Here is a 7865-nt window from a genome sequence, read left to right as displayed (position 1 = left end):
TTTTCCAAAGGCGTTCGTTTGATTCAGTTGAAACGCAAGTATGTTTACTTCTGGATGAACTCGAGATGAAAAAAGACTGGACAAGTGTGTGAAGGCGAAACTGCAATATGTAATACTAGGATGACCAAGTTTGCGATTTGTTGAAAACGTGACATTTCGATCAAGCTTACATCTGTACACAAAATGGCATGCTGAGGACCGCGGTTGCACATATAAAGCTACCCTGAACTGTATAGTATAATAGGCTGCACAACTTAGCCTTCAAGCAGAATAAGAGTACTGCGCCTACCTGAGAAATCCCAAAGCGCGTGAAACCGGCTGTGGGCTCCCGGATAGTCTTCAGCAACCTTATGAATAGCAAGTTCCACCAGGAAACGTAGGCCACTTTGAGTTTTGCAAGTAAATAGGACTGACCATTGGGAGAAAAACCTTTAAAAACTTTATCGTAGAGAAATCAACCATGGATGCGTTTGAAGAGGAAGAGGAAGAGGTTCGTGAAGTTGCTAGCCTGGAAAAGGCGTTTCGAAACCTGACTCGACGGCTTTTCAATTTGTGTACGTGCTATACGATATGACTTAGCTTGGACGGTCACTCGCGGACTACGTCATGCTAACGTCGAGCTTTGTCCAGCGATATCCACCTATTTATAGGTGTTTGCAAAGTGAGTATATACACGGAACTCAGCACACGGTACTCACACTTTCTTCCGGCATGTACTCATTGTACTAAGTATACCATGATAAGTGTTTTCCTTTAACCTAATCCTGTTGCATAGTAATTCATGGAGGAATTATGGTGGGGAGTGGTTGGTAATTCCCCCATTCATTTACTTACTTCGCCAATGTACTTTTGACCTCCAGTTGTTTTGCTCATTCCCACTCGCCACTCATCTTGCCGCAGAGGCTGTCCTTTCCGACACTTGTGTATTGACACGTGTGTCTGTGCGCTGCTGACCTTCTTACCCATGTGCTCTCATGTCCCGTTTGCTGAGCCTGCCTTGACTTGTTTTCTCATGGGTTCCTGTGATCACACGTCCAATGAGAATCACGAGACCGTCATCAGAAGGTCCGATCGCAACCCAGGCTACTGAGTCATCATCCCGCTCACCGTTGTTTGGTGTGCCAACGTTGACACTGCACTGTGCCGGTCAGTGACAGACCTATGAACTTGCTGACGTTACGAACGTGAACAACTGAGGTTTGTTGTACACATTTGCTTACCCTTGTGTAAATAGTACCGTAGAATTACGAACCCAATTCTTCCTTTTGATATTCGGGGTTGTCAAACCTACGCGTCACTCAAAGTTCCGTATCGCGAACCTCAGCAGCGACATTAGGTGAAGTGGATTCCTCTTAATTCCCTTGCGTAAAATCCTTCCACTGTTCCGATGGAATGTTGATGGCATTCACGTCTGTCCTGTTCGGTATCCTAACCGATGGAAGGATCTACCAGTGGCGTAGAATGACGAATGGGATCGATTTTATCGCTCTGACAAAGCATCCGAATTCACTGATCTAGCGCTGCAGGTGAAAGGGTTAAGCTGTGAAAATAATGTTAGCACTGCGAGAAACAAGCTTGAGTGAGTATAGCACGAAAGCAAGATAGAGATAAACTAAGGATGATACAGATGGAAATATTCTTTAATTAAAATTTCAGTTGCCCCCACTTCGTATTTAGAATTGTCTCTGATACTGAAACGATCTCCGCATTTGGAACTACACTTGCGAAATGCCTATCAAAGCAGCTGGTTTAAGCCTCCTCTATGTTTTCTAGTTCATTTCCTACGCACTGTCGAAAACAACGCGAGAAATGCAGTATAGTTTGTGGACTAGATTGGAGACGCAGGTGATCTGTTGAGTAGGAGATTTCGACCTTACTCATGAGAAATTCTTCTTTTATGGTATGAGGCCGAGTTAGATTTTCTTTGACAAAAGTTCGGGGCCGAAACTCCGAAATTCAGCATAGGCAGCGCAGATGTCCCCAGCAGCCTTAGAACGGTGACCATCGGATAAACTGACTTGGCTCTAAACAGGAGGCTGTTATCTAGCTGTGGTTTGTCTGACGATCGAAACAAAGGAAAGTCCTGCAAATGTCCTGTTTCAAAGACCTAAGTTCAGCAGGCTGAACTTTTAATCGTTCCTACTTGAGCCCGGGGATTAATGAACGTTCCTGACAGTTTAGTTTGCAACGATGCTATAATTGACGTTCTGTAGCCCGCACCACAGAGATAAAATTATCTGATAGCTTCAGTCCATCCCCGAGAACAGCCTCATGATCTCAGCTCCTAATTATCCAGACTAAATTATATGTTACTGGCCATTGGTTCCATTGTTTTATAACTGCTCCCCTTTTGGCAAAGTTCGGTTGATGAATTTCGGGCTATAGGAAATCTGACTGCTTCCAGCGAAGCTTAAGCATGGGTATCCATTAGCATAGTTCAATGTCATCGGTAGGTCCAGAAGTGGCTCACCTATATTTTTAGCTCGGACCATTGTTTCTGCTAGGCAAAAAGTAATTGTGCCCCTACCCAACCCACATGAGCTCCCGAACAATGCAGACGTGTCAGAGTAGAACGCCGTTGGCTCGTCATCCACGCTAGAACAACAGGACTTACAACTGAATTTAAAGTTCTTAATTTGACGGAACACCTTTGCTTTTAGCTCTCCTAAAGCCTGGCACATCTTCTTTAGTCGAGGTTCCAGCCAGAAAGTACAATAAATCTATGCTGAAAGCCTGAGAACCACTGAATAGCTGTTCCAAGCTCGCTGAAGAACATCAGCATTGTACATCTCAAACCATTATTCGGTTGCTAAGATGACGTTTTTCGAGGCTTTTGAAAAGGCATAGTAATTTTATCTGTTTGAGCTCACGAAACTGATGTTTGTAGCCCTAGCTTGACGTATCGAATGAAGTCGGGACCTGGGCACTTTCGCCCGAATTTACGGCTGTGCGCAAGAAATAGGCAAAAAGTTCAAGGAGCTACCATATTTCCCATGTTGTTGAATTAGATAGTTCAGTTCAATGGCATTTGTATGACACGGGACCGGTACTCTCACTATCGTCCTGTGACTATCCAGTGACCCACGTTTGGATGCGTTGTGAATCGCATTTCTCGTCCATAGAAAGAACCGGTCTCTTTGCCTACTCATATAATTATCAGTAACATGAAATATGGTAACAAACGCTTTTGCGTTGGCCGTCAACGACCTGTTAGAAACCCGTTCGGCTGGGTGATTACAAGTCACTCTGAAATGAACAAAAATAACTAGCCATAAAGAGTTCATCAATAACTTCACGGAATTCATGGCGTTGCGTGGCTTATATATCAAGGTATCACACAAAATTGTCCACATCGATCTCCTGAAAATGGTTGAAATGATGGAAACTTAGGGAGTACGCCTACCTGACAGGTCCTACGAAGTGCATAACTGGTGTCGGGCTGTCGAAGGATTTTTAGCAGCTTCATATGTATTTTTGTGTCAAGGGGGCGAACAATAATTTTTTTACAATGCAATTTTGATTTTCCATGCGCAAGTATTCAGTTTTGCATATATATAGGTGAATTCTGTCTTTTGTGCTTTTTAACTTGGATTAACCCATCGTCGCTTTTCGTGCACACAAGGCCTCATGCTTTATTGTAACTTTGCCCATTCAAAGAGTGGGTACTTTTTGTGTGCACCAATGAAGCCTGAAATGGTCTTGCCTGTCAGACGAATACGGTGCAAGTGGCCGCTACGACCGACGGTGCATACTACTGATGAACATTGGTAAAATCGTATTCCAATTTTTGTGCTTTACTGCCCTTAATTCTGTTTCACCGTCATCACTGTTATCAAAACAAGTCAATGTTGGACAGTAGTTCTTCACTTTTATGGAGCCATAATTCGTCTATGGGCCTTATTGTGTAAAGTAACGAGGAGAGGTCTAATACTGGTTTAAGTATATGTAAACACCTATTCATTCAAATTACTTGCTTTGAGCGCAGGCATTCACGGGCTTGCTCTGCCGTTTGATGTGCATATCGATAATGTGGAGATAACCCTAAGAAGATAGGGTCTGTCAAAGTGGATTGGAGGTTGAGTGAATGTCTGTCAGCTGTTCTAAACCTCAAATGATGTTCGGCTCATTTCCTATGAATTAATAGGACCCACGTGACTAAAACGTGATTCAAAGCTTCCAGGCTCACATGGTCCCTCATGATAGCTATCGAAATTAGGTAGTTTGATGTGCAAGACGAAAACTGAGCCGTTTAGGCAGTTAGATTGGTGTCCGTATGAAAAATATTGCCTGTTGATTCGGGTCATTAATACAGTTTGACCCACTCATTGGGAACCTTCACTCTTGGGCATGAAAACTTTTCCAGTGCATCATTCCCCCCAAATGGACCGAAAATTGATGTTTTTCGCCTTGCTACTTCAAAAAATGGACCAGCGGAAAATTGGCGCGCCATTTGGCATGGTAACTGATCCGTTGTTAGCTATATTGAGCTGGAATGTCCAAATCCATGTCTAGCTCTTCTGGTTCTTTTCGGTGTGAATTTGTGTACTACTTAATGAGCTATACCTAGTAGTGGTCCCATGACCCATATGTAATAGAGCGAATCACGAAAGGCATCAAGGAACAGATACTCCAAATTGCCTTGAGCTCCTTCAGCTGACAGAAGCTTAAATCTTAGACTGATAACCCTTCGATGATCAGCTAGTGAGGGAAAGATTTTCCTCTCTGTCAAAGGTGGACTGAGCTTCGTCAGGCTGATGTCATGAGACACTGTTAAACTACAGCGAAGCCGGTAAAGACTATCAGTCAAAAGACTACGAAGCCGAAGAACTCTTCCTCAGTACATAAACATAGGTCGCATGCATTTGTTACACCCATCTTCCTTCGAACTGTGGAATCCTAGAATCGATTATTCTGAATAAGACGCTTCGGGAAATCAGGCAAGCCGAATCCATGTTACAAAATATGGCAACGGAAGGATGTTTGACAATGTTGCGGTCCTAACGGTGATCTCAGTTTGAGACCATTATTCAAGCAGTCCTTACCTTTAAGACAAATATAAACAGATTAATTATTCTAGTAATTCGGGTGTGAATAAGCACAGGAATGCCTGAGGGGCCAGACAACGGACCGATCTGTCAACATTGGTCTGTCAAGTAGTTCAACTGCTTTGTCACGCAGAATTTAGTTTGGGTGATCATGGAGCTAAGGGTAAAAACTTAAACGATTTAATAGAAGATGAAGCACCGAGTGACAAGTAAAAGCAGTCTGGTTTGAACCTTCTTGGAAGTGTAGTACGGCACCTGTTTCAATTAATGAACTTAGGTGAGTGAACCGCACATTCAGGCTCAATACTCAATGCTCACTCTACAAGAATTACATTTTACGTGGGATCACTTGAAACCAGAATAATATCTAATAATAATAAATCACATGAAACTAGGGATTTTGTGGCGAAATATCGATTGTGTCTCTGAAGGGATTACTTCGACCAGGTCTCGTGGATATTTTCCATTGAGAGAGATCATCCACCTCAGTGTGTCCATACTTTGCAATTTGTCCCTAAAAGTATGTGCCGTTATGATGCACGTTCAGTGGGATACTTTGGTCCGTTGTTGATAGCCGAATATTACTTGATTTGAACGCGTCCATCTTATCACCAAGCCCTCCAAAATGAAAACTTTCCACTCAAGGAACAAGAACCTGAGATTCGTGACGTATGTGATGAACACTGGGTCAGTGATTCTGACAACCTCAGTGGAACTTAAAACCTTTCGGAGTATCGGTTTACAGTTGGGGAATTAGAGTGGAGGCCCTCAAGACAGTTATTGTGACTATCTGAACGAAACGCTTGCAAACCTATTTGCTATTTGTTGCACGGGCTACGCAGACTAGTTCCGTTGGCCCAACTGTTAGGAGAGGTCAACATCAGGTTAAACGAAGCTCAAAACCACAATAATCAAGGCTTAGATCCTTAAGGAACTGAGATTTTCACTGTTCTCAGCACGCCTACAAAAACTGCGTCTCTCGCATCTGCCACTTGGTCGAACTGCAATCTGCCTACCTCCTTAGCTTGCTTTGCTGTTCGAGTTGGAAAGTACCCGTACACCACAGGTAACACAAAGTGTTCCTTGAAAATTGAGCATTTAGTGTGATTTTTCAGGTAGGTAGGTGTGTAATGGCACTAAGAACCCAACTGCTGTGGATAATCTCACTGTTACTGACGTCCTTCACAGTGACCCACAGACACATGGACATATCCAAATATCGTACGACTAGACTGCAGGATTATTCGAAGCAGCGATCAAAGTTGCTCACTCCTTCAGTTCTGTTAGGCAGAACGAAAGCCGATCATCATTATCGTCGACAGCATGACATCAGTGTTCAACACCGATGCTTCACTGCCGTACAACCATGATTTATTTGAAAGCCTTATTGTAAAGAAAAGAGTAAAGGTGGACAGGGAAGGGACTTAGTGCTAGCTTACCACAATCATTCCGAGGTGTCTATACCTCCAGACATTCACCCAGGCGATCTTGATAGAAACTGACATGGCAGCCATACTTTGTAGTGTCTACAACCAGGCACAGTGAGGATCACGCGATCCCCATCCTTGAAGCCTAGTAGCACCAACAGCACCCAAGCGTTTCGTGGTCTCCTTCATACTCCTCTGCCAAGTCAAGGGTTGAGCATCTCTCTGTTTACACCACTCTGAATTGGGCACGGAAAACAGCACTCTCTTCGGCAAACGATGGTTCGGCATACGCATTCACCTCATCTGTCACAATACAATCAGAACTAATACAACTTCTAATATACGTAAAACGCTCCACAACTTCCAGTACCTCTCCCTGGATTGTGAGTGGCGTGGTGACTGACTGCACGTCCACGAGCATGACCTTATGCGCACTGATAACCATCGGCATAGATTGCATGATAATGTGGAGGTTGGTAGTATGAAAAATGGTATCCACTGAATCAGCCGGAATTAATGAGGCGTATCAAACAAAGGTCAACATTCTGGGAATTGAAACGATAGAGCAGACTGTCATTCCAGCTAGTGCAGTAAAGCAAGTATTGAATGTAACAAGTGCAAGATGTTTTGTGATCAAGACTCCTCGCTTCCTGGGAATTGAAACGATAGAGCAGACTGTCATTCCAGCTAGTGCAGTAAAGCAAGTATTGAATGTAACAAGTGCAAGATGTTTTGTGATCAAGACTCCCTCGCTTCCTCACAATGATATCTTTTTACGCAATCAATTGTAATTTTTTTATGCGGATTGAACTCCAATGACTGAACTACTATTTTCGTGACTTTCTGGGTTAGAGATGGACTCACTGTTGACCACCAGCCTGCAGAGTACGTGTTTGTAAGGAAATATACAAGCTGAGGCAGATACACTGACGTTTTTTTAATTGGATGGGAATCATCTCGGGACCCATAAGAGCACTAAGGTCATCCCGGGGTTAAACACTGAATCACTCAAGAGTACAATCGAAATAGCCCTGGTTTTCCAACAACCGAGAATCCAAAGTTGATGATGAAAAGTATAGATGAGAAAAGAGCGCGAGATTTTAGGTTCACTGAAGTGTTAAACGCCGTGTAACCGGTAATCGCGTAGTGTGCGGACTTGAAAGCAACATACTGTAATATCCGGGATCCTGTGTAGTAATTCCGATCACTGTGAAGTCATCGGCTTCAATAACAACGGTTGGAGAAACGTCGGGCTATGAATCATCCGACCGTACATGTAGGCATACAGAAAGACATCGTGCTCTCTGGTCAGATCACTTTTTTCTTCACTACACGATTGGAATAATTCGAAAATAATTTCTTTCGGACCACATGAGTATAGGCACATAGAACT

The 7865-nt window shown here is 43.3% G+C and overlaps 1 protein-coding gene across 1 annotated transcript; it reads right to left on the bottom strand.

The window, feature by feature from the left end:
- Window positions 1–958: 958 nt before the first annotated feature.
- On the bottom strand, window positions 959–6559 carry T265_07382 (hypothetical protein; the record flags this gene model as incomplete). The annotated part of the gene is made up of 2 exons (XM_009172886.1): window positions 959–1138; window positions 6485–6559. The coding sequence occupies 2 exons, from the start codon at window positions 6557–6559 to the stop codon at window positions 959–961; spliced, it is 255 nt and encodes an 84-aa protein (XP_009171150.1).
- Between the last annotated feature and the right edge of the window lie 1306 nt (window positions 6560–7865).

This window comes from Opisthorchis viverrini, assembly GCF_000715545.1.
Source record: "Opisthorchis viverrini unplaced genomic scaffold opera_v5_167, whole genome shotgun sequence".
NCBI lineage: Eukaryota > Metazoa > Platyhelminthes > Trematoda > Opisthorchiida > Opisthorchiidae > Opisthorchis > Opisthorchis viverrini.
Note: the sequence above shows the minus strand (reverse complement) of the source record. Positions and strands in the feature narration are given on the sequence as shown.